Source organism: Rosa rugosa, chromosome 3 (assembly GCF_958449725.1).
Source record: "Rosa rugosa chromosome 3, drRosRugo1.1, whole genome shotgun sequence".
NCBI lineage: Eukaryota > Viridiplantae > Streptophyta > Magnoliopsida > Rosales > Rosaceae > Rosa > Rosa rugosa.
The window spans coordinates 27974184-27988389 of record NC_084822.1 but is presented as its reverse complement, the minus strand read 5'-3'; the positions used below and the strand labels follow the sequence as shown (position 1 = coordinate 27988389).

The window sequence follows — 14206 nt, the reverse complement described above, 5'->3', positions numbered from 1 at the left end:
ACAGCATGTAAGGCGATCATAGTGATGATCTTTGATGATTTCAAGAGTTGCAATCATATATAGTGATGATCTTTTTGGTAATAGACTTGCCTTGAACTTGTTTTTTTTTTAAATTTTTTATTTTATTTTAAGATTTGGCTTTTTTGCCGGAATAGTGACCGAAGGTGGCCTTAGGTACCACTTAAAATGAAATCGAAAAGTTCGGGTACTGGTTGTGATTAAAATTGAAGTTCAGGTACCATCGATAAAATAGAGGATAAGTTCAGGTACCATTTGTGATAATAACCCTAAATTTTATCTTGAAACTTCCAATTTCACCCTCAAATAATTAGATAAATAAAAAAAAAGATATCACCATTGAAAATATGAAACTGGAAAAGAAAAAAAAAATAAGCACACCATCGTGCTGCAATCCCATGCCTTCTAATTTCTTTTTACTCTTTCGGTTTATTTCCTCTTCTCTATCTTATCCCTTCATCAACTACAGTGATGACGTAGAATCACATGAAGTAGAACAAAATAATACTAACCAACAATTCTTTTTACTTGTTGCTATAGCATGAAAATTTCGTCTACCTAATTGTTTGGTAGGCTAGCCATGAAGAAGATGAGATGATAATTTTCTTTTTTTGGGTCAAGAAAGCTGAGATGATAAAATGGATGTCTGTTGGGTAAACTTTTATTTATTGATAAAATTTATTTCTCATTTTCATTGTTTTTGTTAATAATTGTAGTCAAGGACAATTTTGGAATTTAAAAAAAATTGGTTATAGGGTGAACAAAGTATTTAATAGGGTAGAAATAGCTGCACCTCTTGAAAATGTAAAATGGGAAAATTTTGCAAACAGTACACCAAGTAAAGGCCCACTAATAATTTTCATACATAAAGTTCCAAACCGAGCATTTTGGTACATGAAATCTGAAACCCGACCTACTATCTAGACACGACGTCAATGACGCCATTAGTTTCAGTGCCACCTAGCCTAATTTGGTCTCTTCGAGTTTTTACTCTGAGCACCCCACTCCCATTCTCGATTACCTCTGCAATTCTGCAATTCTAACCATTTACCATCAATCAACACCCTTCAATTCTCAAGCATCTCTGCCGAAACCAAACTTTTTAATCTTTAATCTCTCATCCTCACCTCCCACATCTTCTCTCTATTGGGTTCATCTGTTCAAGATCTCCAACTCCAATCTAGGGTATTCGTTGTTGTGACAGTTGAATTGATGGCTATGGTGAGTGAGGAAGATATGGAGTACGAGAGTGAAGCACGGGAGGCTTAACTCAGTTAAAAAATAAAGTAAATATACTAGTAATAAAACCCTACGAATCTTCTTTCCCTCTTGTTCATCGTGTTCTGTATCAAAGGCAAAGCTTTGGCTTCAGGCATGGCTAGCTATCCAAGAAATTCAAAGTAAGTTCTATCGCCTTACTTCTGTGATCTAAGCATTGAACCCAGTCCCTCACCTTTAATTGCAGAAAATTTGATCAAGAAATTAGAAATTTGATTTGATATTGTTGTTGGAAAATTCATGGTTTCAATTATGACCGCTGGCGACGCAGAGGCGGGCGGCGGCGAGCGACGATGATGAAGGTGAAGGTGAGGGAGGAAGAATTGTGGGCGGATCCATGAATCCCATTCACTTTGATGAATCGGATGATAGAAGAAGAAATTGATGAGGATATTCATCGCTTCGGAGCTTCTGGAATTGCCCAAGAAGGACAAGCGCCACCTCCTCCACGCCGTGTACCGCGTCAGCGATCTCGAGCGCACCATCAAGTTTTACACCGAGGCTCTTGGGATGAAGCTATTGCGGCATAGGGATATTCCAAAAGAGAAGTACTCGAATGCTTTCCTAGGATTCGGGCCAGAAGAAACGAACTTTGTAATGGAGCTCACTTACAATTATGGAGTAATTCCTATGATATTGGGATTGGGTTTGGTTACAAAAGAGCTTGGAGGAAAGATAACAAGGGAGTAGGTAGAGGACGGGGAAAAATTCTGGTCGCAGCCATGGAGGAAGAGAGGGACAGTGTCAAAGTCAGATAGAGGTACAAGTACTAAATTACCCTATGACAAATGAGTAATGACATAAGACTAAACGGCGTTAGTAACGACATGTTTACAAAGTGGGTCGGGCTCGAAAGTCCATGTACCAAAATGATCGGTTTGGAACATTATGTATGGAAATTATTAGTGACCTTGACTTGGTGTATTGTTTGTAAAATTTTCCCAATTCAATTTCTCCTTTTCGTTTTGCAAAACAGTTTCCAAAAAATATTCCATAAAACGATACCATACGCAACCAATTAGCATTTGCAAATGGAATCTTCAATTTCTCGTTTTTGTTTTGCAAAACAGTTTCCAAAAACTATTCTATAAAACGATACCATATACAACCAATTAGCAATTGCAAATGAAATCTTCTTTCACTTGAGTGAATCCTCGTTAGTAGCTATATTTTGCTGCAAAAGGTTGCCATGAACATTTTAGCAGCATTTCAGCAATACCTTTCACTTTCAGTCTACTGCTTTAGTGTTCTATTTGTCGTCGATTCAGGGGGTCGGAAATTACAAAGAGCATTGCAGGAAAACAAGAAAACATTCAGTTCACCAACTCAGCTTTCATAAACCTTTGGTGGATGGAAATGCACATTAATATAATGGAAGGATGGAGGTCAAAGCTTTACCAAAACCACACTATATAAACCGTAACAAATCCTCTAATTTCAACTACTCCTACAGGAAATTTTGAAACTATATAGATAAATCCTGGTTCCGAACCTTCATACTATATCTTCAAATTCCTCATGGCTCGCCAGCTTCTTCTATCACAGCCCCTACCAAGCACACTTCAAGTCGGCCTGGCTGCTCTGACCCTTCTATGTTGTGCCCTCTCATTGTTCATGTGTGCTTCTCATTCCCGCAAATGGCGGCGTCGGTGGAATTCTTGCACCAACTTTTTGGTCGATGATGGTCCAGTTATACAACATATGCAACCAGGTGACAATGATGAAAGCATGGATGATAGTGGTGATCAAGAAGACCCAGTCTGGCAGAAAAACATACTCATGGGAGGTAAGTGCCAGCTACCAGATTTTTCAGGAGTCATAATCTATGACTCCGAGGGGAATGTCACCAAGCCTGACAAAACTCCTCGTTTAACCTGGAAGTAAGGAAGAACAAAATGCCAACGACAGCTTACAGGTACTGCTGCAATGCTTCAACACTACCCTGCTTGTGGACTCGTTTCAATAAGAACAACCACGATGCCTCCTTTCACAAGATTTCTTGTTTTTGTTTTGTTTTGTTCTTTTCTGTTTTCCTCAAGATAATTACTAATTTGAAAGAACAGTAGGACTGATATGTATCATGTTTGACAAGATAAATAGCATCCTATGTAATTTGAATATTTGATAATAGTACTGTAGACTATGCATCGAGTATGTAACCTAATGGAATTAGTGGAAAAGGAAATAAAAAATGCCAGTCAAGAGACAGCACAATACTACCAATGTTCTGTTAGTAAATTACAGCATCCAGTCAACATTAATATCACAATATCTTGATATGCTCAGTCTATACTTGAAGAGGATTTCAGTGCAAAATTGATCAATCAGTTGGACACTGATGATTCTTTCTTATTAGACCAAGAAGTCCGTCCCCTAAACCCAACAACACTCAACTTTGAAGCTGATGATTTAACTGCTGTTGACCTTCTGCTTTCTGATGGCCTCTTCCCAGAAGAAAAAGGTTTCTTAGAGTTATTTGTGTTGGAAGGCTTTACAGCCTTTACCGACTTTGATGCCTGAACAGATGTCTTTGCATATTTTGTTCCCGATGGTCTGCTCTTGGATTTCTGATTTGAGACTCTTGTAAATTTTGGATTGCTCGCTTTTTGTGGAGTAATGCGGGCACGGGCAACATCCCTCTTGACACTATCTACACTCAGCGATTCTAAGCTCTCATTCTTCTTTATCGCCTCCTCAATACGAGTGGCTAACATGAGGTTCTTCTTAGCAACCAAACTCGTCACTTTCCCTGTATTAGAAAGAATTAATGACTTACAAGAGTATATGAGAATATAACTAACCAGAAATTAACGCTGCCGCACAATACCAGAGAAAAGGAAGAACATTTGACAGTCAAACTGAAGAAAAAAAAACAAAAAACTCCAAAGAACTGTCCCATTCGGATGGCCAACAGATAAAGGACATGATACAGAGAAACACGACCTTACAATAAGGGGCATGTTCATTTTACATAAGATGTGTTACCTTTTATTCTTTCCTTTTCCTTATTATGCCTTTATTTTAAATTATATTAAATGAGATCCAACCCTTAATCTATCATTCTGCAACCAATTTGCTCACCCAATGGTTTACAATTTCATCGTTACTGTGATGTAAATTACGTTTACGAACGTTGTATCTTCAGTGCAATACTCTGTAAAATTTTGTAGATGAAACAAAAAATAAAATTTAAAAACATTACAAATGGATTGGTAAGTCTAGTAGTGATGACGACAATTACACCAAAGAGAAAAATATTAAAAGAAAATGCTAGTAGAAATAAAAGTATACCTTTTGCACCCATGCGAGCTGTTCTTCCGGTACGATGAAGGTAGTCGATCTAAATAATCAGAGAGGGGAAATATTATGGTTCGTAAAAAGAAAATGGAAACAAATGGGAGTCTTATTCACATTAGCAAATTAGTTCACACTGAAAATGATTGGCTTTCTGATGCTTACAGAATTCAAGGGAAAATCAAACATGATAACATGGTCTACATCCAAGTCTAGTCCCCTTGCAGCTAGGTCTGTGCAGACCAATGTTGGGCAATCTCCATCATCACTCTTGAACTTTTTGAGGTTTTCAACCCTGTTTTACAGTGTTACAAGAATGTAGTTAGGCAAATACTGAAAACTGAATGCCCGACATGTAGATTGATTCAAATTTTAGCTTGTGCATGTTGACAGTAGAGACTAAGCAGACTCCTGATGTGGAATAGAAATCTATAAGGCAGTTGAATGCAAAGGCAAAGGATGTAAACCATGAAATGATGAATTCATGCAAATAGAGTAACTGACTAAAGGTTAAGAGGAAGCATCTTCCATATGGCTTTAGATTCAAAATTACTAATTTTAATTTCAACCACTTGTGTAGCCAACAATTTCAGCCAAAGGTGTAAAAGAGACTCCAAGTCCAGAAAGTACAGCATGTTTGTTTGGGAAGAAAAAAAATGAGGAAACTAAATGCTGCTGTGTCCACAGTCATCTGACTTTGCCTAATAATAGAATCCAAAAGTTCACGGAATCAAAACCGTCATCTTTTTTAATTTCAAAACGAACTGCCGAACCAGGCCGGTGGTGAAGTGTATTTAGTTCTCTAAATGTCTGTTTGTACAATCTTCACTATGAGATCAATACCACATAAAATGAGCAGACATTATAAGTAGAAGGCTATAGGAGGTAAAATATTTTACCCTCTCACCTTTGTTCTGCTGGCACCTCACCGTGGTAATTGGCAGTTGAGATCTGATTTTCATTGAGAAAGTGATCCACAGCACGGCTGGAATTTAAAGTGTTGCAGAACACCATTACTCTGTTTCCCTTTGCTAAACTTGGCTCGAGAACCTGGTTCACCATAAAACCACAAAAATTTTTGTTGGCACACGGCTGAGATATGAGCCATGCTAAATTCATCAGGCAAAGTTGCCTGAAGTCATGGATACCAGGCCAGGAACAAAAGGAAAAAAAAAAAAATTTAACACTCATAATAACAGTTACGTAAAAATGAGCAATATTACTGAATTTAGTCAAAATAACAAAATTAATTCCGACTGCCATTAAAAGACACCCACTGAAATGGATATGGGTTGATACAATTGTCTTCCAATGTCAACAACCCATACTGATCCATCAGAGCCATTGGTGACCCTTACACAGAAAAGGTCTATCGACTCAAGCATGCATATAGATATGTGAAAATAAGTAGGCTTATGGCTTCAACAATTCAAATAACCTCTCCCTCTTTGTTTCTGCCGGTTCTAGTTATCAAATTGTGCTACATGTGGGGTTTCAATTTGAAGTCTTGGGTTTTCATTTGGGATTTTGGGTTCCAATTAGCGACTCTGGGATTTCGAATTGAGGTTATGGTATTTTGAATCGGGTTCAGGGGCTTCAATTTTGGATTTTAGGGTTGAGAAGAAGGTATAAGTTTTTGGGGTCCAGTTTCTAGGGATTCATAATTTGGGATATTCTTAAAAACTTACTGGATTACTTATAACGGTTGGTAAGCTAGTCAGCTATGATATTTCCCCTACAACCGACTAGCTTACCAAAGGTGTCAATATTCTTATAAAGATATACAATTCAGTTTGATATACAATTCAGTTTTTCAATGAACTTTCTAATAGCTGGGCAAGTTCCATCAACACCTTCAATTTTTAAAAACAACTGAAGTTCCATCAACATGTTCATTGAGCAAGTTACATACAAAACACTACTAGTAACTATCAAAATATTGAGAGTCCGCATCGAAATCAAAATCTCAGGTTCCTTTTTTTAATTACTTTTTATACATGGCATCAAAAGATAACCAATTTTATGACTTAAATAGTTAATAACTATACCTTCTCCCCCTCAATACTTAAGAATTCACTAGCTTAACAAAGGTATTAATAATCTTTATGACCTATCCAGATCAAGAATATAAACACTAGAGATAATTCTCCACAAGAAAAAGAAAATAATAAGCAGTAGAGATAAGTAGAGAATGGAGAAGAGAAAAGGGTATCATAGAATTCGACCTGCAGCAATGCTTCCATCTTGTTCTCAGAACCAGAAAGCTTAATGAAATCATGACGAGCAGATGCAATCTTCTTATGCAGTGAGGATGTGCGCAAATGTAGTATTCCTTGGAACTCCTCATCAATCAGAGTTTGCACTCCCTGCCAAATCCGCAATTGTCAACTACTTATTCCATTGAAGAAACAATTTTTGCAGAAGAAGTTAGCTAGATCACAATTGTCACAGGTAGTTAACATAATTCATAAACAGGTTCCGGGATGTCCGGCACCACATCTAAGAGATATGTCAGAAGAAAACCATTTTTTTTGTTCAAACATTGCATGTCTCCGTCAAGTATCTTCTCAATTTCCAACCCCCTTCCCGCATATGCAGCTATGATTACTTCTGAATGATGCATCAATATGTAATTTGTAATTAATTAATTAAAGATCTATTAATACTGTCTTTCACAGTTTTCTCCTTGGATCCACAACACAAGTTTATCTCTCTCCACATGTGCCGCACTTAAAAGGATATTGAACCTGATATTATTAACATATTGAATGCAAGAATAGTACCATAAGGATTCTCTTTCAACACAGCTATAAGTCTAAAGGTCTGTGCAGTTACAGACATTAGTAATGACTCATCATTAGCTTGACTCTGAAACTTTCATTATTTTCTTTGCATAAAGAAACTTCACTGTTAATTTTTTTTTTTTTTTTTTTTGGGCTTAAAGCAAGTTGCACAAGTTAGACTAGTGGATTTGTATCTGAAAATGAACCCAGTAAACCTAATAGTTCTTTTTGCCGGTTATATCTGAAAATGGAAGAGTATTAGAACTATGCAAAAGTCATATAAAAAGAAAACTAAAAGGTAGGTTCTTGGTATTTCCAGAAACAGCTCATATATCTGTCCCTGCAGAAGCAAGACCTGAAAAGATATGGCTGCACATTCATGAAAAGGAAATTAAAACTTCCTCCATCACATTTATTGTAAATGTTGAAGAAAATATCTCCCTGCCCAGCAAGCCCAAAAGAGAAATGCTTACATATATATGTAAAAGAAACCAACCCATTTTCACGGTCTTCTACACTAAAAAACACTATGATCTCAGTGAATACTGAGCACTAGATCTGAATATCTCAACTTTAATTCCATTGCTAAAAGTCAAATTTGTAATCATGAATGATTAAAATGAAAAAGAACTCATTACATGTCCAGCAAAAGAAAAGTATATTAGGCTCATTTATGAAGCAAAATAGTCCCATTTGGTGACAAGTGGTAAGGAACAATTGACTTCCAATTGGTGTTGATAGGCCCAAATATTAGATTTAGGTTCTTTGAAAAAGATGATAATGCCATACCAAATTGAACAAAATAAGATGGCAATGCAATAGCACACCTTTGTCATTGTGGCAGAGACCAAAACAGTTTGGAATCCTTGGCCATCAGGTTTCGAAGCACGATTCTTTAATGGGGCAAGAAACTTGCGAATGTCTGGACCAAAGCCACGATCAAACATAGTATCTGCCTCGTCCAACACCTAAGAGATCAACAATATCACCAAGTGCACAAACAACTCATCAGACTGAGTTCATTTATTGAAGATGGTGCAAATTTGAAATTATCATATTATCTAATAAGAGTCCTAAATGAAGAAGTAAATCTAGTACCAAGTATTTGATGTCACCATAAACCAAGTTGCCATCCTCAATATGTTGAAGAATCCTTCCAGGGGTCCCAACTACCATGTCAATTGGGTTATTCAATGAATCCTCCTGAGGTCTCAACCTACCACCACCGCTTACCATAGTGGACCTGAATCTTGCATGATGGCTGATGAACTTGGCAACACGAAACACCTAGAACACAGACCTGATGTCAGTCAATAGAAATTGCAGATTCCAGAGGGAGTGGTTCTAAATTCCCAAGTACAAAAGCAACCTGCTCAGACAGCTCTCTAGTGGGGCATAGCACAACAGCTCGGGGACGCCTGGGCTTCATTATAATACCATTTTGGGCCTCATCCCTTCTCAGCAGCTACAAAAATCAACAGATTAACAGCATTACTGAGATTGATCCTGATGTAACATAGGCACGATTTCTGTTTTCTTATAAATAAGTGTCAGCAACATCAATATTTATCCATAATTTGCAATTTTCTTCTTCTTTTTTATGATAAATAAGATCAAAAATAAAAATTTCTACAATTGATGAAACCATAAGCAAGCAGAGAAGAATACACACAACCTAAAGAAACTCAATCAACCCAATACCAGAAATGGATTTTGGCAGAGGTAGACGTGAAGAAAACACAATAAATCAATGAGTACATCACATTTCAAAAATATATAATGAAACGAGAACACAGTGTAGTCTAAGTTCCAGAATAACTCATCCAAATTTTAGAGCTTTGCATCTTAACAAAACACAATATTCAAAAAAAACTAACTGACCCACATAGGTTAAATGATTTTGTTAAAAACAAGAGCACCTGTGCAAGAGGCAACATGTAAGCCAAAGTCTTGCCAGACCCAGTATGAGAACCCAAGACCACAGTCTTGCCTTCCAACACTGCTGGGATTCCAATGCACTGAATTTCAGTAGGAACTTCAATACCCATCTCTCTCAAAGCCTCCAACACCTCCTCACTCACACCCAATTCCTCAAAACTCTCAACCTCAATCTTCTTCTTATTCCCTGGCCTATCCTCACTCTGTCTCTCCCCATACCCAATCGACTTTGTGCTCGTTGGGTTTTGCGGTTTAGTAGAGTTCTTGAGGTGCCTGAGCCTAAGCCTCTCAAGAAGCACGGAATGCTTCAAGGGTTGAAGTCCGTCTTGGTCTTCAACTTGAATGGGACTAACGGTGGCTGTGGCAGTGCAAAGAGGCCTAAACCCTGTTAAAACCCTGGTGGGTTTTGGTAGTTTTGTGAGAGAGAAGCGTCTGGCTGGTCCTGGGAGACGTGAGAGAGTGAAGAGATTTGAGGAGAGAGATAGAGTGAGGAGGGTCTTTGCTGCTCCTCCCATGGCTTCTTTTGGTTTCCTCAGAACTGATGGGATGATGCTTTATCTGCTGTATCGTGTATACTGATTTATCATTCGAGTGCCTGAGTTGAGGTTTGGGATAAAGCCCTGCCCCGCAATTCTGTCGACCCAAACATGAAGAGCTTCACTAAGATTTAGTCTATTAATGAATAGAGACCATCTATATCTTTTTTTTTTTTTCTTTTTTTTTTAGAATGAGAGATCATCTATATCTAAATCGAACTAGTTTACTTAGGGGGGTGTATTGTATTTGGATTTGTGCAGATTTTTTTTAAATGACAGACTTTTTGAAAAGTCCACAGACTCTTTAAAAAGTTGATAGACTGTTATGGATTTCTTAAAACCATTGATTTTAGCAACAGACTTTTATTAATTCATGAAAATCTATATACTTTATTATGAATGACTTCTACAGATTTCCTAGAATGTACAAAATATAAAAAAAATAAAATAAAACAAATGCAGCCCAAACACAAAACAAAATAATAACTTGTTGTCTCTTCAATGCTCCAGTATCTTCTAATAGAAATTGACTCAAATTGTTAGTCTGTCTAGCGAGTTTATTCTCATTCCTAATCTCCCAACAACATAAATATACAATAAAGATCACTTGATGTTTATGGTTAATTATTCTCATCAATTTTGTTTTCGCCCATTAACATATATTGTAGCAATATTGGTCAATGTCTTGATTTATAATCAATCAATTGAAATTCAATTGTTCAACCTTTTTTTTAACCATAATATAAATTCAAATTAGTGAGAATAATTAATTAATAAGATAAAATTTAGTTTTTTTTTTTTTTTTTTTTGAACTCGAAACGACAGGCTATATTAAAGAATCAAAGAGATTACATTAGGTATGGAGGAGTTCCTCCAATATTGTGGGAACTGGTCCACACCAAGAAAGCAATAAACCGGTGCCTAGAGCACACCTAGCCAACTTATGAGCTAAAACATTAGCTTCCCGAACAACATGAGTAAACAAACAATTCTGAAGAGAAGACAGAGAATGAACAATATCATCCACCAAACTACCAAACTCAGAGGTATCTTCACCCTCGGCATGTATAGCATTGACTAATTGAAGGCAATCAGTTTCGAAAACGACCGGTGCCAACCCAAATCGTTCCGCCACCTGGCAAGCAAGACGCCCAGCAAAAGCTTCAACCAATGCCGGGGAGAGCACTACACTCACACTAGCACAAGCTCCAGCAACAATTCGACCGCTGTCGTCTCGAATTACCACCCCCAAACCACCTCTGTGAGCTGCTGCATCAAAAGCTCCATCCATGTTTGCTTTAAGCCAACCGGCTGGTGGAGGGCTCCATGGCCTAAGACGTCGTCCCACCCGTGGAACTTTAGCCGGCAAAGCCATTTTCAAAGATTGAAACAGATGCAGAGTATGAAAATAAACCTGAGAGAGAGACTGGAACTTATTATTCCATACCCTCTTATTTCTTTCTTTCCATATCGCCCATAGTAGCACCAAAAGGAGAGAAAAATCTTCACGAGATAGAGAAGAGTAGCATGACTGCAGCCAATCCACTATAGAGTTGGGGATAGAAGACGTTAGAATGTCGTGCAAAGAAGGCACCATATTTATCAAATCCCGAACAAATGGACATTCCAGAGTAACATGTAAAATGGACTCGTCTTCCGCATTACAAAAGAAACAGCCTCCCAACAAAGGAACCCTCCGACCACGAAGCTGCGATAGAGTAGGTAGGATAGATTGACATACCTTCCATATATGCACTTTGACCTTGCCAGGTACCTTGGCTGCCCAGATACATTTCCAAAAACTAGAAGACTCAGAGGAACTAGAGGCCTCCATCAATAAAGAGTGGATCGAATGAAAAGCCAAGTGATACGCACTCTTGGTTGTGAAACGACCTTTAGAGTCATAGTGCCAAATATAACGGTCAACCACCCTATTGATGCTTAGAGGCAAAGAGAGGATTAACCTAGCATCCTCCGAACTAAAAATCTCTATCACCAACTCGCTATTCCATACCCCATTTCGGATTAACTCGCTGACATGAGTATAAGGTACAACATTAAGCCTTAATGGCCTGAATAGATGAGGCCGTGGGATCCAGGGGTCCTCCCAAATACGAACTGATGATCCATCTCCTATCTGCCACCGCAAGCCCTTAACTAGAATCTCCTTTGCACCAAAAATCCCACGCCAGCATGTAGAGGAGCTGCTTGGACGCGGAGCTTGTAAGAAAGAAGAATGTGGAAAATATCTTGCCTTATATAAACGACTCACCAGAGAATTCGGATTCTTTATCATACACCAGCCTTGCTTAGCAAGTAAAGCCATATTGTGTGCATGCAAATCTTTAAAGCCCATTCCACCTTCATCTTTAGGCAAACAAAGTTTCTCCCAAGACAGCCAATGGATTTTGCGATTAGCATCCTTACTACCCCACCAAAACCTAGCACACATTTGATGCAAAGAGTCGCAGAACTCCTTTGGTAATAAGAAACAACTCATGGAATAAGATGGGAGAGCCTGTGCTACCACCCTTATCAATACATCCTTACCAGCCCCACTAAGTAACTTACCCTGCCAACCAGCAAGTTTCTTACTCAACTTCTCTTTAATAAAAGCAAAAGACTCCGTCCTGTTTCTGCCCAAATATGTAGGTAGACCCAGGTATTTTTCATGCTTGCTCTCAATCAACACACCCAAAGAATCTGCTAGAAGTACCTTATCGGCAGCAGGAACTTTCTTACTAAACACAATACTACTCTTAGCAAAATTAATCTGCTGACCAGATGCCATTTCATAGTCAACCAACACCTCTTTTATGTGATCACATTCGGCCGCATTAGCTTTACCAAATAGCAAGCTATCATCTGCAAACAATAAATGGTGAATGGCAGGAGCATCCTCACAAATTTTAATACCTGCAAGAGCTCCCACTGAGGCCTTTCTTTCCAACAAAGCTGAGAAAACCTCTGTGCATAACAAAAACAGATAAGGAGATAGGGGATCCCCCTGTCGAAGTCCCCTGGAGGGAGAGAGATAGCCCCGAGGCTGACCATTAATCAGAAAAGCATACCGGACAGTAGTAACACACTGCATAATAATCCCAACCCAGGATTCATCAAAACCCAACCTCAACAACACTGCTTCCAAGAAACTCCACTCCATCCGATCATAAGCTTTACTCATATCCAGTTTTAAAGAAAACACCCCTTCAGCACTTGAATAGCAATTATGAATATAATGAGAAACCTCATTTGCAATTAAAGTATTGTCTGTAATCAGTCGTCCCGGAATGAAAGCACTCTGAAAAGGAGAAATGATAGCATCCAAAATTTTCTTCAACATGTTAGCTATCACCTTAGAACAGATCTTGTAAATTACATTACAAAGAGCTATTGGTCGTAAATCCGCAACAGACTCAGGGTTTTTTACCTTAGGTATAAGGCATATATGGGTAAAATTTATCTCACCCAACAGCCGGCCTGAAGTTAGGAAACTCTGAACCGCAGCCACTACATCAGTACCCACTATATCCCAATATTTCTGAAAGAACAAAGGGGGCATGCCGTCTGGTCCGGGTGCCTTGGTAGGATACATCTGGAAAAGAGCAGACCGGATCTCCATTGCCGAATACGGAGCACAAAGATCAGCATTCATTCTGGCAGTAACACGGGGTTGAATCAACTCAACAGTAGCATGCATATGATTATAATCAACGTCCCCCGCAGAAAACATCTTGGAAAAATATTGGAGCACAACTCCCTCCATACCCTCCATAGAGTCCTGCCATACCCCCTCCTGATCATAGAGACCGAGCAGACGATTCTTGGCCCTACGATTAGAAGCTTTACGGTGGAAAAACTTAGTGTTCCGGTCACCTTCAACTAGCCAAGCAACCTTGGACCGTTGTTTCCAATAAGTATTCTCCGCTTCCAGTAGTCCATCCAACTTGGAATACAGAGACACACTCTCACTTTGGTTCTCCTCGGTCAAAGGAGATTCAGATAGGGCTTGTAGCCGTGCCTGGAGTTGGTCAATTTCACGACTCCTGCATCCAAACACACACCTTTGCCAATTACTCAATGAGATCCTGGTATGCATAATTCTCCTTGAAACCTGATACATTGGTTGACCCACAACTTGCTTAACCCAACCCTCTGATATCACATTCTGACAATCCTGATGCTGGACCCAGAAACTTTCAAATCTGAAACGACGAAAGCCCTTCTTCCAGACCTGCGGTACAACCCTATTGACCTCCAGAAGGATTGGGACATGGTCTCCGTGTATTGGTGGGAGATGAGAGACTCGGGCTGCAGGGAATATATCAGACCAGGAAGGCGTTGCCACCGCTCGATCAA

At 38.7% G+C, this 14206-nt stretch overlaps 2 protein-coding genes across 2 annotated transcripts; one reads left to right on the top strand and one right to left on the bottom strand.

Annotated features, from left to right (window-relative positions):
* Positions 1 to 1680: 1680 nt before the first annotated feature.
* LOC133737504 (lactoylglutathione lyase GLX1-like) lies at positions 1681 to 1986 on the top strand. Its single transcript, XM_062165041.1, has one exon. The coding sequence runs from the start codon at positions 1681 to 1683 to the stop codon at positions 1984 to 1986; it is 306 nt and encodes a 101-aa protein (XP_062021025.1).
* A 1495-nt stretch (positions 1987 to 3481) lies between these two features.
* Positions 3482 to 9968, bottom strand: LOC133739568 (DEAD-box ATP-dependent RNA helicase 39). The gene is made up of 9 exons (XM_062167349.1): positions 9293 to 9968; positions 8743 to 8838; positions 8472 to 8660; positions 8201 to 8341; positions 6816 to 6956; positions 5498 to 5640; positions 4756 to 4885; positions 4588 to 4636; positions 3482 to 4045 (listed from the first exon to the last, which is right to left on the bottom strand). Exons 1-9 carry the CDS (start codon positions 9824 to 9826, stop codon positions 3621 to 3623), a joined length of 1848 nt encoding a protein of 615 aa, XP_062023333.1. The 5' UTR covers positions 9827 to 9968; the 3' UTR covers positions 3482 to 3620.
* Positions 9969 to 14206: the final 4238 nt, after the last annotated feature.